The sequence below is a fragment of the Plutella xylostella genome, chromosome 7 (assembly GCF_932276165.1).
Source record: "Plutella xylostella chromosome 7, ilPluXylo3.1, whole genome shotgun sequence".
Classification (NCBI taxonomy): Eukaryota; Metazoa; Arthropoda; class Insecta; order Lepidoptera; family Plutellidae; genus Plutella; species Plutella xylostella.
Genome location: NC_063987.1, coordinates 6,920,073 through 6,947,662, shown reverse-complemented (window position 1 = coordinate 6,947,662; position 27,590 = coordinate 6,920,073). Strand labels below are relative to the sequence as shown.

The window sequence follows — 27,590 nt, the reverse complement described above, 5'->3', positions numbered from 1 at the left end:
TAAGGCTAGAAATAGTGCTCGACCGATGGTCAGCGCTGACCGTCGCTTGACGTAGCTATATCTATGCAAGTCTATGAGTGCAGCTACGCTGACGGTCGGTGCAGCCGTCGGTCAGGCTCGTCGGTCAGCGTACGTGTCGGTCGACCAACGAGCTATGAGCTTTTAGGGACGCTTTCAGTGCTTCGCTGACGGAGCGACCGACCGCGTGACCGACCGCATGGATTCAACACGTATCTCAGGCAGATTATACAGAAGACCAAAGATTACAATTAAACTTGGTGGCCTTGGTTGACCAAAAGCTTTGGATATTTCATCGAGACGTGGACACTTCTGGAAACCATGCAGAGATGTCAAATTGAATGTCGCTATATCGATGTGTTGAGGTATCTGTAAAACGCCGCTACTGGCACAGCATCGACTGTGTGCTTGTCTAGGACCACAAATCATGACTGAATTGCAAAGAGTAATTCAACAGAGGGATTTAATATCGCCAAAACTGAACAGAAGTGCACTGCAATATGTATTTAAGAAATAAGTCTTATTTAATTGAATGCTTACATTTAACCAAATTCGGTGGTAGTTGCATGGGAAGCCAAAGATCAAAGTTGCTCAGGAATTTGTCAGTCAGTTATTATTATTATTATTATTATTATCGATGTGTTGAGGTATCTGTAAAACGCCGCTACTGGCACAGCATCGACTGTGTGCTTGTCTAGGACCACAAATCATGACTGAATTGCAAAGAGTAATTCAACAGAGGGATTTAATATCGCCAAAACTGAACAGAAGTGCACTGCAATATGTATTTAAGAAATAAGTCTTATTTAATTGAATGCTTACATTTAACCAAATTCGGTGGTAGTTGCATGGGAAGCCAAAGATCAAAGTTGCTCAGGAATTTGTCTAATTTGGGCAATGGGCAGACTATTAAACTAGGCAGAAGACAAGCATACTATAAGTTGACCTGCATAAGGTTAACTTCGTCACACATTTACCTTGACATTTACCTTTCTAAAGTCTGAACTCAAAGGTCTTCAATCAGTGCACCCTGCCAGTGATGACGTCTGGTTCAGAAACGGCTGTGACTGTTGGACTCCTCCAACGGATTAAAGTCGCTTATCGAGCAATAGAAACAGCTATGCTCGGCGTTTCTCTGAATAACTACATCAGAAATAAGGTAATTCATAAGAGATCTCAACCAAGCTTTTAAAATCTTCCTCAAGCTGAAATGCCAGTGGGCCAAACATTTAAAGCAAACATCAGACTTCAGAACTGCTATGGGCATACTCGCAATGTTGCTGTTGTTGCTCTGGAAGATTCGGAGAACTTGGACAGAGTCACTATTTCTTCGACAGGTTTATACGTAAGTAGGGTCAACCAAATCATCGTCAAAGTCATTGTCTGGAGTCTTAGGTTCCTTAGCTGCAATACCCTTCAGGTTCAAAGCCTTTTGTTCGGAGGAATTACCGTCAAAACTAGTTTAGCAGCACGTTTATGTAGCTTCATGATTTTACTACAACTCAAATATTCCATGAATTATTACATTAAAAACCGTACAAACCGTATTATTTCTCTTATGACATAGAAAAATTATTGATTTAACTGGACAAACAGTATTATCTTGACGAATCCCATAGCTAAACCGTCACATAAAAACATACAACAATCAAATTAGTAAAAATTCAATAATAAAACAGGCAAGATAGTATTATCTAGAAATAATACAATAAAAATTCTACGTGCGAAACAAGCAAAATAGTATTATTTACATTATAATACGTTTTGATTCATCACATTTTGCGTATTTCGTAACTAAACTTGTCTTAACTTAAGATAAAACGACCGGAGCCCGCGCTTCAGACATGATCAGCGTATTAATCTAAAATATGACTGTTTGTCCATCGACAATGCGTGTGCATCACAACAGGCAAGACAGTCGTATAGGTCCATATCTCGGCCCAGAAATGAGCTACAGATATGATTGTTTTACCAGATTGTAGAGCATGATCTGTAGAATGCAAAAATGTAATAAAAAAAAATTGCGATTTTGCAAGATATGACGGTTCGGATTGTCATGTGCGATATATTTTTAGTGTTGTAAGAATTGAACTGAACCTATGTATGTTTACGCCTTTACGGTAGTGGTAGAATGAGGAAGGCTGATGTTTGAGTGTTGTTGAGGCTTTAAGGTAAGCGTCCACCTATCGCATCGCACGCAGTATTCTTTATACAGAAATTCACAAAAGTGATCGGCATTGCCGACGCTGTTTCTCCATAATTTTTATGACAATCCGTTTGCTGTGATACGTACGACACCGATAGGTGCGATAAGTGGACGCTTACCTTTAAGTGTAGATGATGATAACTTTGACCGCTAGTACAAAATTAATAGAAAACGAGTGTTACAATAAATCAGATTTCGTTTGTTTATAAAATTAGATAATTAACTATAATGTTACTGTGAAGTCCCTATCCTGGGGGATATATTCCAAATAAAACCAGGGAGCTGATGTTCACCGAGTGCACTTTATTTCCAGAATGAATGACACATATGCTACCCTCAATCAATATTCGTAACTCACTAAGCATACCCTACAATACCCCCACACCAATTACACAACTAATTCTAAATTTAAAGCGTTTGTCTTATCTTTAACAATAACAAAGGAATGCATTAACAATCAAACAAAAGACGTAAGTTAATCCTATACATATATATAGCATTTAACATTCGTAAAATTAAAAACATAAGCAACGTTTGTAGTTATACTGGGCAATACTGATTACCTATTTATTTAACTTTAGTTGTTATCAGTTACACAATAATCTAAGAACCAATAAAACACATAATTACATGTAAGTATTCTTCGTCTATACACGTTGAACATAGCAATAACAATTGACTTATTCTAAAATCTATATTTAGGGTTTTTATGCAAATTGCAAGTACGTATAGGACGAGACTGGGGCGGCACACTGGCGGGCGATGACTCCGGCGATAAGAACTGATCAGCTGATTCTTCCGGCGAGCCGGACGGAGTTGCCGGCGGAGGGGCCTGCGCCCGCGCCGGCGTCACGGACCCCGCGCCCCGCTCCGACTGAGCCTCCGACCCTCGAGGCGAAACGCCCACCGTTACAACATCTGCTGTGTCAGAAGTGTTCACAACGTTTGGGTTCTCTTGTTTATCTTTTGCTGGGAAAACAAGCGAATTCCTAGATCTCCGTCTTAACTGGTCTACGTGCCTATGAACCTGAGAACCATCTATGCCCCTAACCTCCATGTTTTTAGGACCTAATTTATTAATGACCTTTCCCGGTTCCCACTTTTCGCCCCTAAGATATTGCCTATACCACACATCCTCCCCCGCGTGTATTTCGCGATTGGCCGCCCCCGAGGCGGCGCCCCCGAGCTGGCGGTGCTGCAGGCGGCTCACGCGGCCGCCCACGTCCGCCCGCAGCGCGTCCAGGCGCGTGCGCAGGCGCCGGCCCTGCAGCAGCATGCTGGGACTCTGTCCGGTCGTCGCATGTTCCGTATTTCTATAATACAATAAAAATGTGTGCAAAGCCCTATCTATCGACTGTTTTTCATACATGGCCTTTTTGACAACTCGTTTGATAGTCCTAACTGCGTTTTCCGCTGCCCCGTTGGAGGATGGATGATACGGTGCCGCAAATATGTGATCTATGCCGTATGATCTAGTAAACTTCGCAAATTCGCTACTAGAATATGGCGGGCCGTTGTCGCTGACCAACTGCTTAGGAATGCCCCATCGTCCCCATAATTCAACGAGCTTGTCTATCGTCCAATTGGCTGCTGTGCTAGGTACCGGAAACACCTCGATCCATTTGGAAGTGGAGTCTACAACTATTAAATAAGTCTTTCCGAATATTGGTCCCATGAAGTCGAGGTGTAGCCTCGTCCACGGGCGCGCCGGCCACGGCCAGGGCGAGTGTGGCACCCGCGGCGGCGCGTCCGCCTGCGCCGCGCACACCGCGCACGCGCGACACACCCGCTCCAGCGCCTCGTCCACTCCTGCCCACCACACGTAGCTGCGAGCTATCGCCTTCGACTTCACGACGCCCATGTGGGGCTCGTGTATCATATTTAATACTTTTTCCCGACATTTTTCTGGTACTACTAGCCTGTGTCCCCACATTACGCAACCCAACTCCTCATACAACTCGTTTCGCCTATTAAAATAGGGTTGCATACCCACTATGTCGCAACTGTCAGGCCAACCGTTGCGAACATAATTTAGAACCCGACCTAGAATCTGATCTTTAGCAGTTTGACATTTAATTTCATTATATTCTAATAACAAGGCTTCCTGAGCAAAATGTAAATATGTCTGCTCCGGCAGTATACAGTTTTTACTATTCTCACTACTAGACACGGGTAGTCTCGATAAACCATCAGCACCATTGACGTCCGTCCGTACGTATTCTATATCGTAATCGTAAGCTGATAGAATAATAGCCCAACATTGCATTCTACTCGCGGCCATTACCGGGATACTGGCGTTGGAACCGAAGATAGAAACCAAGGGTTTATGATCGGTTCGCAGAATGAAATGACGCCCGTAAATATATTGATGGAACTTCTTCATACTGAATATTATCGCGAGCGCCTCACGGTGTATCTGTGAGTAATTTTTTTCAGCGTCCGTGAGTGTGCGTGACGCGTAGGCCAGCGGCCGCTCGACCCCCCCGCGCCCCGCTGCGACAGCACCGCCCCCACCCCCTTGGCGCTCGCGTCGTACGTCACTATCAGCTCAGCTGATGGGTCGTAATGTGCTAGTACCGACGAACTGACCAATAAATTTTTCACTTCTTTAAATGCCCGCTCACATTCCGAGCCCCACCGCCACTCACGGCCTTTTTTTAATAAATCATATAACGGTACTAAAGTAGCACTTATGTTTCTGACGAATTTTGCATAAAGGTTTACTAGACCTAAAAACGATCGTAATTCGGAAACGGTTTCCGGCCGGGGAATCTTAGTAATAGCTGAAACTTTAGCAGGATCCGTTTTAATGCCGTCTTTTGAAACAATATAACCTAAATACGACACCTCATCGGTTAAGAAAATGCATTTAGACTTTTTAAGTTTTAATCCTTTACTTTGCAACCGCTGGAATACCGCCTCTAATGCTTGTAAATGCTCCGCCTCCGTCCGTCCGCCTATGATGACGTCATCAAGGAAAACTTCTACGTTTGGAATACCGCTTAATAACGTCGACATAATACGCTGGAATATGCCCGAGCTCGATGCTAAGCCGCACACTAGTCTATTGTACGTGAATAAACCTCTATGAGTGTTTATTACTGTGTATTTCTTAGTATCATCGAGTTCTACCTGGTTATAAGCCTGACTCAAGTCAATTTTTGAGAAATATTGCACCCCATTGAGTCCTACGAGTACCTCATCTATCCTAGGCAACGGATACCTATCAACCAGTAAGACGGGGTTCAAGGTCGCTTTGTAATCAGCACAAATTCTTAACCCACCATCAGCCTTTGTAACGGGTACCAGAGGAGAAGCCCAGTCGGAGCAGTCGGTGGGCTCGATGACGCCGGCGTCCAGCATGGCGTCCAGCTCGCGGTCCACGCGCTCCCGCAGCGCGAAGGGCAGCGGCCGCGCGCGGTGGAACACGGGCCGGGCGCCCTCGCGCACTCGCAGCCGCGCCGCGCCGCCAGTGTACCGACCCAGTCCGCCCGAAAACAACTCCTTATACCTGCCCAACAAAACACATATTTATTTTATAGTCTTTATTCAAAGGCTGTGAGTCACCGCTAACATTGTTACAATTGAAACTAGGTATCACTACACCTAGTTCTGCCAGCCACTGACGACCTAATAAAGACGTTGTTGCCCCTTCGATTACGAATAAATCTAAGATAGTATTTTCTTTCTTTCTTCTTTCAATAAACTTGAGACAAATATTATTTTTCTCAATTTTTCTATGTGAAAATAATTCCTCATACAGTTGTTTACTAATGCAGGATATAGCTGTTCCTGTGTCAACTTCCATTTTTACAATTTTGTTGTCTAAACACATAGGTACACTCACCGCTCTGTAATCGTTTAGACACAAGCTGTGTAACGCCTCCTCGAGATCGGCGCCCTCGCCGAGGTTCTCCTCCCAGGAGTCAGGTTCCGCGGCGGTCGCTCCGTAGTGCACCCGGCCCGGGGCGCGGCCCCCGCCGCCGCCCCCGGTCCGCCCGCGCCCCGCCGCACGCGGGCACACCCGCCTCAGGTGGCCCGTCTCCCTGCACCGGCTGCACACATAGTCCCGGAAACGACAACTATTCTCCGAATGGTTGCGCGCACCACAAGCACGACATGCCCCTCGGCCGGGCCCTGCTGCCGTCACTGCCTCGTGGCCCCGCGATTGACGCCAACCGTCGGCTCCATTGAACGCCGCTCCACCCGCGCCGCTGCTGCTGTAGCTACCAGCGCCCCGGCTGCTGTGGGGACCGCCGCCCGCGCCGCCGCCGCCGCCCCGCTGCGGCCCGCGCGCGCGCCCCTGCTGCGCCAGCTCGAGCGCATGCACCGCGCCCCCGGAGCTGGCCGCCCCGCCGCCGCCGCCGCCGCCACTGGCTCCCGGCGCCTCCACCGCTGCCGCGTTTATCTCCGCCGCTTCCAGTGACGTGGCCAGCTTCACCGCGTTCGTGAACGTCAATGTGTCGTCCTCGGCGAACAGGCGCTGACGAATGACGTCGCTCCTCAGCCCGCACACGAGCTGATCCCGGAGATTGTCGTTCAGCTTATCTCCAAAGTTGCAAAGACGTGCCGCCTTTTTGAGTGCGGCCACGTAACCCGAAACGTTTTCTTCTGCGCTTTGCCGCCTCTGTCTGAACCTGAACCGTTCCGCCCACACCGACGGGGAAGGCTGCAGATGGTCACGTAGTAGGTCACACGCGGCCTCATAGGTTATGTCCGACGGCTTACTAGGACATGCCAAGTTCACCAGTAACTCGTAGGCCTCATCACCCATACTCGCAATTAATATAGGTAGTTTTAGGTCGGCACTTATTTTATTCACTTTATAGTACATTTCGAGTCTATCTACGTATGACGACCACGTGCCGCCACGCACTTGGAACTCCGCTAATTTGCCGACCGACATTGATTTCGACGCGAATTTTTTTCGTTACACGCGCACAAATGTCCCGGCACCGATTTTTCTTCGTCGCCACTGTGAAGTCCCTATCCTGGGGGATATATTCCAAATAAAACCAGGGAGCTGATGTTCACCGAGTGCACTTTATTTCCAGAATGAATGACACATATGCTACCCTCAATCAATATTCGTAACTCACTAAGCATACCCTACAGTTATGTATTGAACAAACAGAATCCCGGATAGTCTACGCAAATCTGCGTCTTTCTAATCTCTGTTGGTCGGTGTGTTGTCGGTGCGCCTCTAAACACGGCTTCGCAACATCGATAAATGTAAACTTTCAAATTGGCTATTTCAAACTTGGTCCGCTACGCTTTATCAAGGGGAAAAGTCTGCTATTTTCTAGCTGCGCCATGACACTATGCTAGTGCCTCGACGATTCGGAGTCTTGTCAGAAAAAAAATACTTATAAAAAACAACACAGTGCGTCGACGCACCGTAGCAATGGGCCCTCGCCCTTACTGTCTATTGGAAGTTTAAGGCCAAGATAAATAGACGAAACTAAGACGGAGTCTTAGCTTAAGCACATGCTAAGAACACGAATTCACTAAAATAGACACTACTTGAGCACAGACTATGCCAGTAAGTTCGCACTCTGACTTAGCCGAGTTCGAGTTCACATTTGTCAAGACTTGGCCCTTGCTTAGCATACCCAAGTTGTCACATCTGCCACACTCTCAGGAAATTATTATTCTATGCTCTCAGGCTATCCACAGACCACATTTATACCAAATTTGCTAAAAAACTACGGAATGAAACCATGACCACAGATAAATTAATATATATTTGACGCAGATTTGACATAACAGGTTCTAAGACAGTGACTTAGCCGAGCAAACGCTAAGTAGTGTCTATTTTAGAGACTCATTGCAACTCGACTTAGTTCAGGTGAAGTCGTACTTGGCTAAGCATTAGTTTGAGCAAGTGCTAAGCAACGACTATTTATCTGGGCCTAAATCTTTTTAGTTTTGACCGTTCAATACGTATAAATAAATAATAATTCATTTAATGAGCCATGCAAATGTTTTTCATACAATATTTTTTTTACTTCTGTGGTTTCTTAAATCATATATTTAGTAGACTAGATCTAGGTGAGGCAGAGATGTAACATGCAAGCCTACAGAATTGTTCCTAAGTACTACTTTCTTGGATCAGGTAGGGATGGGTAACAATGTTTAGTATTATTAACCACGAACAAGGTCAAGCCACATTCAGTTAAGTCTGTAGTAAAAAGTACTAAGATAGGGTGAGGTGACCAACAGTTGTAAGTTTTTCAAAGCGCCATGCACATTAAATTTTTCTTAGTTCAGCTTTCTAACAAAAACTTAAGTCACACTAATACATCTAATAAGTTTTTACTGAAATAATAAACCTCCAAGTGAAGTAAGTACTTTTTTAGTTATAAAGGTTTAACTTCACATAGGTGAAGACGGTACAGTGTACAACTTGTGCACACATTGGATCATTGTTTCATCCTAAATAATATTATTAATGCGAAAGTAACTTTACTGTGTCTGTCTGTTACTCATTCACGCCAAAACTACTGAACGGATTTGAATGAAATTTGGTATACATATTTATGGTCTAGACCCTGGGAAAGAACAAAGGCTACTTTTTATCCCGGAATTCCCACGGGAAAACTTTTAAAGGCGAAGCGAAACGCAAGGGAACAGCTAGATAAAGATAAAGATAAAGATAAAGATAAAGATAAAAATTAGAGTTGTAGATATATGTACAAATAAGCAGTAAATCACAGTAGAAGAAAAGAAGGACAAACAACCGAACTTCACAATATTAATTAAACTAATAATAATATAACAAAGGGATTAATTCCAGTAAGCATTAGTAATGCTGTCTGTTTCTATTGTTCACCTGTTGAATTGATAATTAAGAACACACTGCCTTTGTCGTTTCTATTGACAAATGACTTATTCATTGGTATTGTAATACAGCTTCAGGTTCAATGATAAAATCATTTGATGGAGAATCGTAGATGACTGCTTTTAGCGTTATTATTTAATCCAAAAATAGAATATTTATCCTGGGATAACATAGGTATCTGAAGGGAGTTTGTTTCACAAAGTAACGGTGACAAGATTGCTGCAAGAAAAATAAATGTTTTTTTTATGGTGGCGGAAACGTACCGAATTTTGGTAAGTAGGTACTAGGTACTAAGATCAAACAAAATTTGCGTTTAGCATTCTATTAGTTTTTACTATCAAGAGACATTTTTTTGCGAATTTCCTAAAGTGGTTAGTAGATCAAAAGTTCTTGTTAATGATCCCATTATACGGCTTAGTACCATTACCCTTTTTGCAACACAGACACAAGGAGACCGTATTTACAAATACGGTCTCCTTGTGTCGGTGATTAATGCTAGTACTCTAGCATACGTATATTTGTTTCATTACAGCCACCTAGCACGGCACCCGGAGGTTTAGTCTACAAGTGACGGAAAACGAACTAACCAGAGTTGTCGTGAAATTGGCAAGTTTAATACCACGAGATATATATTCTAGAATATATATACCTATATATAAATGAAACTTCCTTACCGAGTAGAAAGTAGATAAAAGAATTAAAAACTATCTCATAAAAATTACCACTCTTCAAAAGGCACGGACATAAAGTCTGTGGAGTGATAACAATTTCTTAAAAAAAAAAAAAAAAAAAAAAAATACCACGAGATAGAGTCGCTGCTCGCGCAAAAGCGCTCCACAACTCGGTTTTTCATCATAGCCATTTCAGCATACATGTAGAGTGGCCCTCCAGTTGATGTTAATAAATTAAGACGACAAAGTTTGCGGCGAATCTGTATGCACGAGTGACCTTGACCCAGAAGTTCATCTGCCGTGGCTTTTGGAGACTAAATACCAGTCTCCGTGAACGTATTCATAATTATTCTGAGATTTAAAAAGAGGCTATATAATTCTTAAATGTATACAAGGTGTTACAAAAAGGCTATTTGTCCAAAATGTCCCCATGAGTCAACCCCCTTCAGCTTTTTGTAAATTTATACCACTTTTGCAGCGACCTACAGGTGTAAAGAAATAAAAGAGAATTGTTTAATTTTTAAAGTACTTATTTAATTTATTATATTTACAATACTTAAATATAATTATTAATTTATTGTTATCATCGATCACCGGTATCTTTATTGTCTTTACTGGGGTCTGGCAAAAAGAAAGACAGAAATGCAGCAACTGAAAAAAAACTCGGAAATTTTATAAGTTAAAATGTTTTTTTTTACCCTCTAAATCTCTTTATTAAATTGACTTTAGTATGTCCTTGACATGCAATTTTTTAAAACCATTGAAATTGTAAAAAAAAAGTATTTGTAGTGAGTATAATGCTACACCAAAATAAACAATGAACGATGAGTTATAAATGCGTGATTCAGGAAAAAGGAATCAGTCAATATACCTACATACTTTCATTGTTGAATCTTTTTCATCAGATTTGTTAAATTCTTACCTCCGATCCCAACAGTCAAAGTAGTAAAAGGCACAATGCATCGGTATTGGATCAACAGAGGGAACACAATATTCCCCACGACGGAACTCAATCTACAGAAGGTAAAGTTTACCGCCACAGCAGAACTTCTGCAAAGATATTTAAAAACAATCACTTTGATGCTCAGAGTGTAAATAATAATAATTATTATTGATGTACTTATATCAACAAAGAAATAACTCAAATCCATAATAGTTAACAATCATGAGCTATGGTTTAACAATAGAAAATTTCGTTTGATGCCTAAACTAGGCAAATTAATACTTAGGCATAAAACGCCCAAATGAATATTTTAAATGAATGCAATGAATGAGGTTTATTTATGGGGGGAGAAAGATAAAGCCATATATATTAATAAAAGCCTGATACACTGACGACCTTAGACAGGTGGTCGGTGATGGCTAGATGAGGAAGGTCTTAGAATTAGTGTTATGACGCTCCTTGAAAGAGAATTCTTAAACAAGTCAGCAGTAAGTGACTAGAATGATAATAATGATACCAAAATAAATAAACAACTTTACCTGATCGATGTTGGAAATACTCTTATAGTAATATTATTTAAAAAGCTAAACGCTGCGATTGATAAACTGGTAGTAAACCCTAAAGTAGCGGCTATCATTACAGAATATCTTATGAAATGAAGAGCCACTGAGCAAAACACGCATAATGTTAAAGAAACTGATATCAATTGCTTTTGAGTGAAATATTTCACTAGAAACACGCAGGATCCAATTGATAAAGTTGTTATTGCACTGATTAGTAGTATATTTTTGTATGTACTTGATCCGCTAATAACCTGAAAAGAAAATTTATAATTATTTTAATAACTTGATTCCTTTGACGGTCATGGTTTGGATGTTTCTAATTTTAGTCAGTGTAGTTGCCAGTGGCCAACAAAAGTGACGACGCACGTTAGTAATTTAACAGAAATTCTTAGTACTTACGTACACTAATGGACAATGAAAAAGTTACACTTACAAAAAATTTAAAACCTTTCATTTAGAATTTGAGACTTAGGTGGCGGGACGACCTTGTTTAATGTTTGCCAGATTGGGAGGTAGCCGCATTGGATTGGGATTAGTGTAAAATTGAAGGGGAGGTCTTTGCCCAGCAGTGGGAAAATGCAAAGACTATAAAAATGATTTGATCAAAATATTTACGTTTTTGGTGGGTAATATTGTATGGCAGACGGCGTCATTTCCGTTTAGGAGTAATTTTGTGCTATTATTACTGGAACTTTTTCATTGCTCGTGAGTGTATAGTTATACTCACTGAGACACAGGCCTCCTCTACAATATTTGTAATATTACTGGTCATCACTTGTGAGTTCTTCTGAACATAATATTCATCGATCATTACACAAAATCTTGTAGTCTCAACGTGTGTAGATTCATAATTTTCGATAATTGTTAACATCTGTGGATTCCACATTCTGATTGTGCTGAAACTGAAATGGTTTACATTATTAAAAGTATATTTTTAAGATACTGCTTACTGCCATTTTCAATAACTCTATCTTCCGATCTTAGGGCGCACGCGCGCCAACAGAACTAGGGGTCGAAGTGGTCGCCATGGCCGAAATCGGTCGGACCAATCATCATCATCATCATCATCATCTTCCGATGACTGGTAGTTACTTTCCTATGTTTTTGACAAGTTGTAACTTTTAATGTGTCAAAATAGTATGAAAGTAACTACAGTCCAACTAGGTATAAAGTCATGACAATAAAGAATGCGATTTTGCGAAGACTTTTTATAATTATCAGTTGTATACTTACATTTACATGCATTTTTAAAATAAAATACCGTTTAATAATGACTTTTTAATGGATTTGTCCTTTGATAAATATCAAACACGGCCTTTAACAATAAGTTAGGATCTACTTCCGTTTTCAGGACTTTATAGTTTTACTGTACCAGTCATCGGTAGATAGAGTAAAGGTCTTCGCACATTATAACAACTCCACGCCAACGCGGCAGCAACTCTACTCACACTCTCGATGAGTAGTCAACTAGTTGATCCACCCAATGGTCACTAGTGGACAACGCGGTGTCAACGAGTGGACAACGCGGGAAGGCACGGGGCGGACGGGTGGGCTGGCAAATGGTTGCCCGTCACGCGTCAGTCGCAAATGCATAGTCGTTGCGTGGACAACGTGTGGTCGTTGCGTGGACGACGTGTGGTCATTGCGTGACAAACGTGTCGGGGTTGACCTTTAGTGTACGATGCGTAGGCCACTCGTTGTACACTACTTTATAATCATTTTTTGAAATTAAACCTTGAAGATATATGACACAGAGCTTAAATATCAATGTCTAGCATAGAGTTGAGTCGCCGGTGAGTTGTTATAATGTGCGAAGACCTTTATTGAAACTGACAGTTAAACTCGCATTCATACTACGAACAAGAGGCTTGCAAGTGTCATCGTCGATAGGCACTCCAATTAAGACTTTCTAACACATTACATGATGACGCAGGTCTTTTCAGGGGTAAATCATTGAGAAGAGAGAGAAATAAATATAATATAATAATACTTACAACGCTGTGACCATAGTGTTCATGAGACAGACCAAACATAAAATTCCGACCAGTGGTTTTCTGAACAAATATTTTATGTTAAACACCACCATAGTCAATTGTTTTGTCACACTTGCCTTTACCACTGTATCTGTTTCTCTCATTCCAGTAAGAGATTTTATCTTAAACAAATATGAAGTAGGTAATTGCGATTAAAAATACAACGAAGTACACACTGTTTTAGACTGTGTTTATTTAATTACGATGATATAACATTGTGAAATGGGTGCGATGAGGTGATATGAATGAATGAGATGTGAAACACAAATATCATTATGTTTGTTAGCGCCGTTACCTAACTTTTGCTTATAAATTAACTACTTATTAGTTTAATGTATTATATTCTTCATATTGATATAGTAGCAACCAACATATGGTGATAAATCCTAGACCTGCATAAGGATTTCTTCGTCATACTGTGGCGATAGGATTAGCCAGTAAAATTAGTAATCAATCGCTCACTGACTAGGGGGTACTGTGCTACGACTACGAGTAACGGGAACAATTAAAACATAACTTCCTGAGGCTTCTTTCACGCACCCAATTAGACTTAATATCTACCCCATAAAAAAAAAAAACATTTATCCCAATTTTAATACATACCGGAAATGTGTCTTTGTCACTGCCAGTATTTTCTGAGAAAATCTTCTTAATAATTTCCAGTGCCTCCTCTGGCTTGTCTTGAGCCAAAGTATACTTTGGGCTTTCAGGTAAACAATAGAACTGTATGGAAGCCAGCAGTCCCCATATTGTGCATGTGAACAGGAATAATTGCCAAGAGTGTATCTCTGAAACAAGGCAGTGAAAACTGTATATACCTCAATTATTTGGACCAAGTTTGATATTTTATTCGACTGATTGATATTATGTGTATTATTGAGTGCCTGATTAGTCTATGCCGGTGCCTAGTTTTTGAAGTTAATAAGTTCGACAATGTTCAGTTTTGAATCACCTCTGATCAGAATAAAATAAATAAATAATAAATAACTTAGTAAATTTATAAACTTACCAAAATAACCCTTCCATAAAACCACGTCTAATTCGCGAGGCAAAATGGCCCAAGCGAACAAAACCACAATGATCTGTCCCATCGGGAAGAATGTGACGTACGCCACCATGATGCGGTCTCGGACATTCTTATTTGTGCACTCTGCCAACATCGTACCTACCAGGTTTATGCTGAATCCTGAGCTGAAATTATATTGATTAACTATCGTAAGCGAAATCACTTAGGATTATAAACTTCCACCTCTCGGTATCGTACGTATCGCAAGAAAAGGATTGTCATAAATGTATGGAGAAACGGCTTCGGCAATACCGATGAAAAGGACGCGCTTGTGTGAATTTCTAAACAAAGAATACTAAATGCGATGCGTAAGATGCCAAAAGGTTGACCTTTAATCTGTAAGCTGAAATGGCAGTGGGCCGGCCATTTATATGGCATAGAAGGCGATGATCAGTAGAGTAATCGAGTTTTCGAATGCAGACCAGCAACAGCCAAACATACTATAGTGTGGGACGTAAGTTGGACCGACGACCTTAGACTTGTTGACTAGTTGAGGAAAGACGAGAACAGAGTGTGGTGATGCAATCGGGACGCTTAATACAACGAAATAGAGTCGTGGTTAGCGCTGCAGTTTTGTTTTTCCGAAGCTTTACGCGGTTCTATCTAGCTGTATTAAGCTTGCCGATTGCATGACAATACTTGCTCGTGTTGCTTGACCTTGATAGTATTTAAAACATTATTTTATCGCTTACGCCATTCCTTCGCCAAGCTTCATCAACATGAGCATCCAAAATGACTGACTCAGCCCTTGAAGTAAACAAAATATTGCCATGAAGAGATTTCCGAATATCAGGAAGGGTCTTCTGCCAAATGCATCCGAAGCTATGCCTGCCAGTGGAGTGGTTAACAGCTGTCCTGAAAAATATGAAACACCGTAACTAAGTTAAATAGAATCGCTTTGCCCAAAAGAGTTTTCCTGTAGAATATCCGTGGACCGCATCAAAATCCGTTGTGTAGTTTTAAAGATACCTATAATATAGACAGACGCGAAAAGCGACTTTGCTTACACTGATAGTGATTCAAATATCTCCACAGTTTTTATAATTTGTGGCGCACAAAAAAGTTAAGACTATCTAAGACACATGTACTTAACTGACAAAACCGAAACTTCACGACCAGGATTCGAACCCACAGGAAGTACACACAAATATTAAACTATGAATTAAATTAATTCAGTTACTCAATACATACAGTCTTCTAAGCCTATCGCACTACTAATCACTTTCTCAGCATCACCAAAGGTTAACTGGTAGATGTAGGTTATGACTCTAGTATTAAGTTTGCCGTTGTATCAATTATTTGTGCAATAAAAAAACAATTAGGTATTTTATGAAATAGTAAAAATATTACCAAAAAACGATGTCGAGATAAACAATCCTTTCTCAACATTCCCAATTCCCAATTGGCACTCCGCGTTGGTCACAACATAAGATGCGGTGGTAGTGGCTACTGTGGTCGCCATATTAGAAACTAGACACACCAGTAGAAGCCTTAAGTGAAAACGTCCGAATTTACACAATACTAGCGCATCCTCCAGCTGCTTCATAGGGTCAAGTACATCTGGCCCTGAAAGTAAATGATATTTGTAAAATATTTCAGTTATAATGCTTGGATGGAAGAAATCGATTTAAGCGATCAGACCACCGATTTTGTAAATTCGTCCTGTTGAACTTCTTTTGAATAACTTTGGATTTTAAACGCATTTAACACCATAAATCATAGGAAAACGTGGACTCGGGTGTGAATGCGTATAAATTATTTACTATGAGCTGCCACAAGTTAAACCCTTTGAAACGGTCATCTCAATAAATCATTACCTTTCATGTTTTACCACAAGCTATTTACGTATCCGAAAAAAATAATTCAAAGTCAAATTTTCACTTCACAGATTTAACCACGCGCAGAATAATTTAGCATTTTAAATACCATTAACTACAGCCTCAAATATCTACGACTGACAGATAACAACACGTAATAAGTAAAGCATGTTTTAATAAATCTCTTATCTGTTATCAGCCTCCGTACATATTTACCTGAAAAAGATGATTAAATAATATAATATTATGTGAGTTTTCCGCAGTCTACAAATGTGATTTGTTTCATAAGATGCTCACAACTACGACTGTAATCCCTGAAGAGGTAGTCAGAGGTGGCTCGCAAGCGTGCCGCTTCTTGTTGTACTACATCTGTACTTAGGTGATAGGTTGCGAGCCGTCATTAATTTATGATTATCATGTAACCCATAATTTTATAAGATTTAGCAAACCATATCGGATGGAGTATAGTTATAGTAGAGCGACATTCTTATATGTATATTTAACGAAATCATTTATTCAAGGTCATAATATAAATTAACATTTAACTAATGAAGCCTAACCTAATTGTATATTTAACAGAATATATTCAACAAATAATTATTTTAATTTGAATTTACAAAAATGGCAACTTTATATACTTTAATAAATTTTTAAATCTGCGCTGTGACCGTTTTGTCACTTAATGTGACTATAAAGTCCACAATCGGCTTTTATTAAAGTGTCACGTATTTACGAGGTTTTCGGACATATTTATGTATACGACAGTAACAAAAATATAACGGCCCCATCCTTCCTTTTGGTTGTAAAACGGACATTCTAGATAATTCGAAAGCATAAACATAAAGATAACTTTTATTTTTATAGAGAGAATCATTTGTGGGTTGGATGAAACAGATAGCCATTGGTAAATATAATTTTAAATGAAATTTAATTATTAAATAGGACGTCTTCCATGTGTGTTTTAGTACCATCAAGTAATTCCTTGACACAAAATAACAAATTGCTCTTTTTAGTCTGTTCTTCTTATTTCAAATACATTGAGTACTTACTAATTATGTACGGTGGCCTGCGCCTAAAAGTATACAGGCGGAGTTTTTAAAATAGCGATCCCTGATGATAAAGGGACCACCTACATCTGTTATAAATCCGGGGACGTGTTGTGTGTGATGTGTGTAGCAGTGGTGTTTATGTGGATGTGCTTGAGCAGCACGTGAGCTTGAGATCGCAATTTTAAAAACTCTGCATGTATACTTTTAGGCGCAGGCCACCGTACGTACAAATTCATCGGGTGTTATATTTCATTCTGCTCGATTGATAACGTTCACGGAAACAGCAATGTGTATTAACCGATCTGTTGATCAGTATGTTACAGCCTATATTATGGTGTGACTTAGGAAAAAAATAGTTGTTCATATAGATGTTCATGTTGGTATAGCTATATTTTTTCAACATCTTGTATTTTCAAGTTAAGTATACAATACAGTAAATATCTATGTACACAATACAATCTAAATAACTTATTCTAAACTTAAGAAAAACTTATGACTATAGGTACCTAGCCTAACTATAAACAAAAAAAAAAAAACTATGTGTCTTCGCTCCGGAACGCATCCGACGCAAAGGTCCCTAAGGCGCTGGCAGCGTTGCCTGTACAGCCAGAGAGATCCTCTGCATCAGAAACGCTCCAGAGCGGATGTCTAGCCCGCAGTCCCTCATGCGACGGTCTAGGCTTTTGATAAATATTTTGAGGCATCATGATAGATTCCCGTAGTCTCCGGAGCCACGGGCACAAATATGTAATTATCCATGCGGCCGCTATATTTGGCTATTTTCTGTTTTGTATTTATTTTAATCTATTTTGTACATAGATATTTACAGTTTGATTAAAAGTAAAAAAGTTTATTAGTGAAATTGTAAAAAAGTATACAATACATACATCTTAAAAGGATGGGAATAAGATCTATTTAATTTGTGCTTTTTTAATTTACCTAATCGATGTGTCTGTTTTTGTTATATTGCAAATTAAACAACATTACTTTATACTTACCTAAATTACAGACACACACATTATCTGTAATTTCCAGTTAAATGTAAATCTATACCTACGTTTGTATTTCATGATGCATGAATAACATGATCAATAAAATTATACGTAACCCGATTTACGAGTATTTGATCATTCAGTGGTTTGGTTTGATCCGAAGATGAAATTTATGTTTTTTTGTGATTATTATTTAGTAAGTTCAGACTCAGACTGAGTTTTCAATTAAAAATAACTTATTTTAATTTTTTTTTTGTTTTACAAGAAAAGTGATAGGAGTGAGTTTCGTTAAAATGAGCAGTATTCCAAAAATATGTCTTAAATTGAATTTGGCATTTTTTATCGCGAGTGTTTTTGGTGAGTTATTAATTTAATATGTTCATGCAATATTATACATATGATTCTACCTTTTTTGGCATAAGATTTTTTTGCCTAATCTCGTATTGCATAGTAACGTTTGGTCAAAGTCTCGTTACGCCGAAAATCGTATGGCATAAATCTCGTTTAGTAAAAAGTTATTTGGCATAACATTGTTTAGCCTAATAATTATTATTATTTATTATTATTAAACATTTATTTCCAGATATATCATCCATAGTAAATTAGTAAAACATGTCAAAAAAATTGTTAGTCAAAATATAAAAATCATAAGTACATGCAAAAATTAAATTAAATCAGATCAGAAATAATAAATAAATATACTTCAATGTCATTTTAAATATGAAATAAATTGGATTAAATAATATGAAATAATAAATTGAATAAATTAATTGAATTAACAAATAAATAGTTAAGTACATTCATTTCTTATTTCGGTCAAGGTGTACACCTACGCAATGCCTCACAATTGGACTATCCATCCTATCCGCCAACACACTGAGGATAGCATTCGAGCTGCTCCGCGTACGTGATAGTAAGGAGGCTGCTCGCTTACGCATGACGGCAAAGAAGTCATCCACTCTGGCTTCAGCGAACATACCTGATGCGGAGCAGAATCTCGGCAGCCCCAACACGATCCTCAGTGCGTTATTGTACTGGACGCGCAGCGCGCTGTAGGCCCGGCGCGTGTAGTTGACCCACAGGCTGCACGTGTAGAAGGACTGACAGTACGCTCGGAACAAGGTCAGCTTGACTTGTCGAGTACAGCGTGCAAACCGGCGAGCCAGCATGTTGCACCTGACCGCCAGCGCCCTGCGCTCCCGCTCCATGTCCAGGTCGTCTTCGAGCGTCTCCGTGACCACGTGACCCAGGTACTTGAACTCGGTGACTCTGTTTAACTCTACTCCTCCTAAGTAGACTGAAGGAACCAGTCTCTTTTTTAATGGTATGGCCAAATCTTGAATAGCCTAATAATGCTATGGCATAGGTTTATACAAAGTAATAATATTCGTTTGGCTTTAACTTTGACGGAGCGTCTCCCTACATAGCGCAAACTGGTGCCTTGTATTGTTTCCGCTGTTTGGAAAACGCTCCGCTTTGGTTTTGATGAACATGTGCACCTAACACGCTCCTCCTCGCTTTGCTCGTCGTCGCACCTATTTGTAGGTTTCGATCTCATGGGGTTTGTAATAATTATATTGGTCGTTAACTTTCGATGTTTTGATCATACAATATCGTGATTTTCGGGATGTAGGAGAAAAATACCACAATTTGTACATTTACTACATACTTAATATATTATTTATTAAGATAACATTAGGAGAAACAAGATTATACATAGGTTATAGACGAACATAAATTTGAGCAAACGAAACTTATGTGTTTAAAGATTGTGCCTAAAGAGTTTTAGACGAAACGAGCCTTATGCCACATAAGTCTTGGCAAAGTGATGGTTCGGCCAAAAAAGTTTAGACCATACGAGTTATGCGAAATGAATTTTGGTCAATAAAGATTATGCCAGATGAGCGGAACCCTATACATATACATACCTAAGTATATCGATTGTGACGATTCTATAGTGTTATTTTCATGTTTCCAAGTTGGTGGACAAGAAAAAAATATGATTGATGGTGTCGTTATAATAGGTGCCCATCGTAATATGAAAAATATTTTTTATACTTACTGGTTTGTCCAGTATTTACATTGAACTGTCTAAAGATCACTCATATCCCTGAGCCGTATCTGAATTATGGATCAATAAAACATCAATTTCAATGTATGCATCTTCTAACCTTTATTATTGTAGGTTCAATGCTCCCTCCTGTTATGATTCGACACCCAGAGGACGTTGCGTTGAGCACAGATGAATTAAGGACAGATGAAGATGATCACTGTTATCTCTTTCCTTCCTTCACTCTTCACTGTAAGGCAGAGGGAGAAATGGTAAGGTGAGACAGAAAGAGTATTTTAATAAATTGTGAAGGGTATCTTAATTAATTGAATTACAGTGTATATGTCGCAGGCATCTGGTTTAATCTCCTGTTTGATTGAACCGCTAGCCCGTTCATTGGATGACGCTGCTTAGTTGTATGACTAGGCCGAACGTTGATTGTACAAGCGTCACAAAACGTCCAACTAGTTAGCTGACTTAAAATCAGTCAGGTGGTGAACAAAACAAATATGGCGTCTAACAGCTAACAGCTGACACAAAAAGCACCTATATTGTTAGTTTTTTGCAAATAAATTAGCTTTAAAGTGCGTTATTTATGTTAAAATATTGTGACAACATGGATTTAACTATTATTACGCCGCGGGCGGATAGTTTCAACGAAAAAATTGTGGTGAAACTGGATAATTATGGACAACAATATGAAGGTACGTTTATTGTTATTGTTTAGTTAATTTGTGAGATAAGAGCTTTGTAAAATAGTCTTTTTGTTGACTCTTGTCTGGTCATGTTCACCCTAACCAGACATTACAAAGTTGCTATAGGTACTATATCCCATTCAACGACTTCGCTGAATGACGTTCAGTCAATACGTCGAACGTTACAATCAACGACTTGACTAGTTGTCCTTTAGTCATACAACTGAATAGCGCCATCCAATGAACGGGCTAGTGGTTCAATCAAACAGAAGATTAAACCAGATGCCTGCGACATATATATAGCTTTAATAGTGTATTTTGTTTAAATAGAGTATAGAATGTAAATATTATCGGTTGCTGAATCTAAATCTTATTGCATACATACAAACGAAACTTTGAAAATATTTATTCACACATCTTTATGTCCTTGCAGCTACACCTGGACAAAAAATGGTCTTCCTTTTAATGTTACGAATAAACGTATAATCACAGTCGCTGACAAAGGCAGCATAACGTTTAAATTGCCAAATGACGGTGATGCTGGCACATACAAGTGCTTTGCCAATAACACCTATGGAATCGCTGCATCCAATCCTGCATTTGTCAGAAAAGTGTGGATGCAAAAGATGACAACCAAAATTCAACCAAGATACATAACTCAGAACCAAGGTTATATTTTGCCATGCATCAAAATCAAGGGCTGGCCCCAACCCGAATATTACTGGACAAAAGACGGAGGCCAAAACGCTGAAAACGATTATTTTCAAAGTGTAACTAAAAACGACAACGACGATTTAGTATTTTCATTCGTGAATTTACCTAAATTAGATAAACAAAAGAATAAAATATCAAATGGATTGTATGAAAAAGAAATAACTGATTTGAATGTATTTAACGTTTTCACTTGCGTTGCCAAAAACGATTACTACAGCCAAGATGTCGCCACATACAGCTTTCATAAATTAGACGACACCAGATATCTATATGGGTAAAAGTACAAATAATAATAATAGCAAAAACCTTTTTCACCAATGTAATAATGTTTAGTATGCATTTATAACTTACGCTCAACATGATCAAATATATTTAATTACTTTTCGGCGGTAAGCACTTAAGTTCCTTAACCTTGATAGTGTAAAGGTAATTTATATCATTAATTTCAGAATAAAAAAAATGGTATCAGATGCAAAACCCAGACTCCTATACTTCTCCGGCGAGCAAGAATACGCTGTAAAAAACCAAGAATTTGATTTATTCTGCATTTACTCCGGAATGTAAGTAAAATCAAGAGATTTTTTTTACAATTTCAGTATATTGTTCACTTCAGGTTTATCCTTATGTAAATATTTAAAAAATACTTTTGCTGCGGCTGTAAATCAAACCGAAAAACGTATCCGTATTATTATTAACTAACGCTGAGTTACATAAAGGAAATTTAAGCTAATGCTTTGAGTTTATTGCTGCATTGCTTTGACAGTATACGGACAGAGAGAGACAGACATAGATTTAATGCCGGCATTAGCTTAAATTTACTTTCTGCAATTTGGCATAAGAATGTTTCCTATCACATCATGATTATACATACTCTGTATTTTTTATTCCAGGCCCCTTCCACAAGTTTCCTGGTACAAAAACGATGAGAATTTGATTGTAGACACTCCTCGGATGGTTCTAGATGACACTGGAAAGAAATTACATTTCACAGAAGTTCACCTCAAAGACCAGGCTAACTACACTTGCCGTGTGAATCATACGTTTTATGGCAAATGGATGAATGAGGAACAAAGCCACAGTACTTTTCTTTTTGTAAATGGTAATTTAAGTATTTATAGCTTTATTTTTCACCACAGTCGCTTAGTTGAGATACAAGGTATATCAGAGAGCAGTGCAGACTCTAAAGAATTATTGATTGCTTATTTTCGATTATGGTACGGCTGCTGCTAACTTCGCAATTTCTTTTTAATACATAGTAATTATATACCATCTGTTGAACCAATGATTGTTGTTTCTGTTACAGTGACTCCAACATTTAAATTAAAACCAAAAAGTATTAATATAACTGAAGGGAGAACTGTGTATCTGACTTGCATAGTCAACGCAAGACCATTGCCAAAAATAACTTGGTCGTTTAACGCAAATGATTTGAATTATGATTCCATTCATAATAGCAGCGATTACGATTTGAAAACTTTACAAAAAGAGGACTCTTTGGAATCGGTGCTAATTATCAGACATGTAAATTATGGGCATATAGGAAACTATGCGTGTAATGGTTCCAATATTCTTGGTTATGTATTCGATGATTTCTACGTTAACGTGAGTGAGTAAAATCATATTATTCATTTTGAAATAAATTAGTGTGAGTGTTCAGAATAAGTTCAAAGTTTTTATAACAATAATAGTCAATGATCAGCATAATTTACTTCACTTCATCTTCTTAATAACATAGCATGTGAAATTAAAGTCACGCAATGATCTGTGAATGAGTCTGATATTTTCATGTGTTTGTTACAGCACCAAGAAGCTCTGCCAGAAAATATGTTGCGCTTGTTGCAGCAGTCTTTACCTTCTTCAGTATTTATTTCATCATTTCTTCTATAAAAATAAGTCATCATAAATATAAAGCGTTACTAGTAAGTTCTTGTCCTTGACTTTGAAAAATCATAAAACATAATAATATATTTAAGTACCGGACCTATTTATTGTATTGTATTAGGAATCGTTCGTGTGCCAGTTCTACAAACGCCTCATGCCCGGTTTCATCAATATTTGTTTAATATTATTATGTTTTTAGTTATCGGATGGTTTTATCATTGATGTGGAATCAACAGAGACACGCCATTTTGACCGGAAAAATCTGGAACTTCAAGAAATTATTGGATCAGGCAACTTTGGCAGAGTCCATATGGGCGATGTCTTATTGCCAGGATTGGGTAAACAGTAAACCTAACATAACATCATTTAATGTGTAGTATAAATTATAACTTTGGCTCAGTTTCTTGCGTAAATTTACTTAATAATGAACTTACGTCGTAACAACAATATTATCAAACATAAGCTCGACGTTCTTTTCTTCAATTTGATGTCTGGTTTGAGGCTAACACTGATGAGATTTTTTAAATTATAGACAAACAATCTAAGATAAAAGTGGCCATAAAGACCACACAGGAGAACGCCAGCATTAACGCTCGCTTGGACTTGCTGCACGAACTCAGTATCATGAGGAAGCTTGGTTTCCACGACCATGTCATCAAGTTAGTTGGGGCGTGCACTGGACAGGTTATTATTTATATATTATCTTTGTTATAGAACCTTTAGCATCATAAAAATAGTTTTATTACGACCAAAATGTTTCCTAAATAATTTCAAAGGGCTTTAAACCCTGTTTAGAGTTAAATTTGCAAAAAAATATATACCTAAGTTATACTATCAGAAACTTGTTAGTCAGTACTCGTAATATAAGGTGTCTGTTTCTCGACACTTAGCAAGTCTTTTCAAAATATCGCACAACCTTTTCCGTTTTTATTTGTTAATCATTGATTATTTTCGGCCAACACCTACTTGCATAGACTTAATAGGATTTGACTATATTTCATATTTTTTATAATATAAAAGACATTCATAATGCATCTGTGATTTTAGTCTCCAGTCTATGTCATCATGGAATTACTGAGTGGGTCGTTACATCAATACCTAGTAAAGGCTAGGACCAGCAAACATTACGCCTTGCCAGTAGAAGATACTAGATCCATTACATCACAGAAACTAATGGGATTTGCCAAACACATAGCGATGGGTATGGCACACGTTAGCTCAAAAGGAGTAAGTGGTATAATGACTATAATGTATGATTACCAATATACCTATTATATTTCCATTGATGAAAATTCTATGAATCGAATGTAATCATATTTTTCGAAATATTTTTTTTGAAAAATATTAACAATGTTTTATCTAAATCAAAGTAAATTATTTAAACGTTCACAGTTTACACCAATTTGCGTGCCTTTACAGATAGTACACCGTGATTTGGCGACAAGAAATGTTCTCATAAGTGAAGAAATGATTTGCAAAGTCGCTGATTTCGGACTTTCCCGTGATATTTCTGAAAAGTCAATTTACATTCGTCATAGCAACACTCCACTTCCTATCAGGTAGAATAACATAGCCTCAAAATCATACTTAATTACTTGTAAAGTAAGAGTGTAGTAGATGAAGTCGTGTAGTTCAAAGATTAAAAAGTTAAAATCTATGTACTATTTCCAAAAATACTAACGCGTCACTTTCTTCTCTTCGACGAGACGCTTCTAATTTAGCTTTAGGAGCTGTCACATTACACTAGTCAAACAAAGAATTGAAACTTACAACACCCCTTACTTCTAGATGGATGTCTCCGGAGTCACTGTCGGTTGGAGAGTCGAGTGTGAAGTCGGATGTGTGGAGCTTTGGGGTGCTTCTCTGGGAACTGGCCACGCTGGGGGCTACGCCGTACCCCGACAAGAGTGTGGGGCAAGTGCGGCAGATGGTCTGTTACCAGGATTCTTTTATTATTAGTTTAATAAGTTGCGTGTTATTTACTTATTTAATGCGTACGTTTTCATGAGCCTTCATGAAAACGTACGCCTGAAGCCTATACATAAATAATATACCTTTTTGCATTATCCCCTTAAGATCTAATAGCTGGGACCATTTCCCACCACGCTGGTCCACTTTGGGTTGGTAGGTTCACATATCTTAGTGTGCTAAATCTAGATGTGTAGATTTCCGCACATCATCACGGTAAATATCAGCATTGGAACATGATTCGAACCAACGACCTCACGAATGAAAGTGAAGATCTTATCCGTTGCACCACCACGGCTCAGCAAAATACAAGATATTATAAATTAATATTGATGCTTTACTTTGCGCATTCACAGATTGGTGATGGTGAAGTGATGGAACGACCAACTACAAGCCAAGCGGAGTTATACGATCTCATGTGTGATTGCTGGCAGTTCAAACCAACCAATAGACCTGGATTCAGTGCTTGCGCCACTACCATAGAAGCCTTATACCAGATGAATAAAAATTATATCCGTTTGGATTTTTTCCCTGAAAATAAGTATTATCATCTCACAAATGTTGAAGGTGAGATTGTTTAGTCGGTTTTATATTGAATTTGAAAGGGCCTACTAGTGTTGGAAAGTTTCGTTGGGAAATTGTGTAATACAAACTTACTCATTTTACTAAAAATAAAATTCTTAGACGAGCACGTGTTGTGATTTCTAAACATTATTATAAATCCGCTTATGTGCGAACAAAAGCTAACGGCGCGACATAAAACGCCTGTTTACGGAAAACTTTAATGATTGTGAGTCGTCATAATAATTTATCATTTTTAATATAAGTACTAAAGGAAATATAATCGCTAAGAGTATCTAAACAACTTTTACTTCCCCTTTCTTTGCAACTCTATACATACATTAGAGGTTCTTCAAAACATTTTGATCAGGTCACGTAAGAAAACAATAAGTTAAAACAGTAAAACTAGAAAGTATCTATAAAATATTTTTATTTCAATGTGGATGGCGTTCACTTGGCTTGAAAAGGTCACGTTTCAAGACTACTAGCAGGTCTGAACTGGCCAAGTCACCCGCTTTTTCTTCTCACCTTTAACTCCTAGGGAATAAGGTTTATTCCTGAGTGTTGATATTGAAACATCTCGTTTATAGGACAGTAAAGACGTTAGAGTCAAGAATGAGAGTTCTGTTTGACGATACGTACGTTTCAAACGTTTTGTGGGCGTGTTTTTAAAGTAGGTGGTAAAGTTTTTTTCATTTATTAATACTAATTAATTAATATTATAATTTAGTTTATACACTGGCTAGCAATGAAAAAGTTCCACTTATGAAATTCCGTCACCAAATGTCCCCGATGCGCTGTTAAACGTTTTCTTCAATATTACAGATGCGTCATCATTAAGCCAACCTTTTTCCGTTTGGGAGTAATTTGGTGCTAATAGTAACAAAAATACAACGAGGCTACCTTTTCTTCCAATGAACGATCGAAGTACACAGGGCAGAATTTATTAGTGGTTGATTCGCGCAAGGCAATACACCGAGAACTTATTTAGATCTACCTAAACAAGATATTTTATTTCATCATTCAGTACCAACAAACTTCACTCCTTACTTCAATAACAACCGGTGCGGTGGATGACGTAAAAAACACATCGCCAACAATTAAAATATGTAAATGCACTTAATACATAGTGGAGAACATTTTAGCTGGAGCAGAACTTCTAATTAGAGCAAGTGGCGAAGCTTGAATGTTAAAACAGGGAGCGAACTGATTAGTTCCGACAAGACTTTTCAGAATATTCTCGAAGAACGTTCTAGAAAATTCCAGGATGTTCCGTTGAAAGAAACGAACCCGGTGCTCGATTAGTTCCTCACAAAGGAATTAGTTCGGTTTCCCCGTTTAGTAATTCATGCTAGATTCGTTTCATTAGGTGTATTTGAAAAAACTAGTGGTAGTTTTTTAACCTCTGCAAAGAATAGTTGTAGTTTCTTATCCACTTGGTGATAAAGACGGGTGTTATAATTTTGAGTAAGTATTCGTGTGTTTAAGCAAAAGAAAGTGACGGTCTGAATGAATAAGGTTT

General features: G+C 38.6%; 4 protein-coding genes across 6 annotated transcripts; 1 reads left to right on the top strand and 3 right to left on the bottom strand.

Annotated features, from left to right (window-relative positions):
- Window positions 1–2,909: 2,909 nt before the first annotated feature.
- On the bottom strand, window positions 2,910–4,157 carry LOC105396463 (uncharacterized protein K02A2.6-like). Its single transcript, XM_038106496.2, has one exon. The coding sequence runs from the start codon at window positions 4,155–4,157 to the stop codon at window positions 2,910–2,912; it is 1,248 nt and encodes a 415-aa protein (XP_037962424.2).
- Window positions 4,158–4,986: 829 nt separating this feature from the next.
- LOC125488806 (keratin, type II cytoskeletal 2 epidermal-like) lies at window positions 4,987–6,998 on the bottom strand. The gene is made up of 2 exons (XM_048622291.1): window positions 6,072–6,998; window positions 4,987–5,735 (listed from the first exon to the last, which is right to left on the bottom strand). The coding sequence occupies exons 1-2, from the start codon at window positions 6,996–6,998 to the stop codon at window positions 5,730–5,732; spliced, it is 933 nt and encodes a 310-aa protein (XP_048478248.1). The 3' UTR covers window positions 4,987–5,729.
- Window positions 6,999–10,248: 3,250 nt separating this feature from the next.
- LOC105389256 (synaptic vesicle glycoprotein 2B) lies at window positions 10,249–22,632 on the bottom strand. Of its 3 annotated transcripts, none has more exons than XM_038106671.2 (10): window positions 22,530–22,632; window positions 15,692–15,907; window positions 15,034–15,196; window positions 14,285–14,466; window positions 13,879–14,063; window positions 13,237–13,397; window positions 11,970–12,144; window positions 11,219–11,493; window positions 10,659–10,786; window positions 10,249–10,387 (listed from the first exon to the last, which is right to left on the bottom strand). In XM_038106671.2, exons 2-10 carry the CDS (start codon window positions 15,885–15,887, stop codon window positions 10,320–10,322), a joined length of 1,533 nt encoding a protein of 510 aa, XP_037962599.2. In that variant the 5' UTR covers window positions 15,888–15,907; window positions 22,530–22,632; the 3' UTR covers window positions 10,249–10,319. The 3 variants fall into 3 exon arrangements, with proteins under 3 accessions (XP_037962599.2, XP_037962598.2, XP_011558649.3); XM_038106670.2 differs by lacking the exon at window positions 22,530–22,632 and adding an exon at window positions 20,371–20,483; XM_011560347.3 differs by lacking the exon at window positions 22,530–22,632 and adding an exon at window positions 16,159–16,316.
- On the top strand, window positions 18,361–26,997 carry LOC105389258 (fibroblast growth factor receptor). The gene is made up of 13 exons (XM_038106668.2): window positions 18,361–18,556; window positions 20,385–20,526; window positions 21,378–21,932; window positions 22,108–22,218; window positions 22,549–22,757; window positions 22,962–23,264; window positions 23,459–23,577; window positions 23,739–23,877; window positions 24,072–24,223; window positions 24,587–24,766; window positions 24,959–25,098; window positions 25,328–25,469; window positions 25,864–26,997. The coding sequence occupies exons 1-13, from the start codon at window positions 18,493–18,495 to the stop codon at window positions 26,086–26,088; spliced, it is 2,481 nt and encodes an 826-aa protein (XP_037962596.2). The 5' UTR covers window positions 18,361–18,492; the 3' UTR covers window positions 26,089–26,997.
- Window positions 26,998–27,590: the final 593 nt, after the last annotated feature.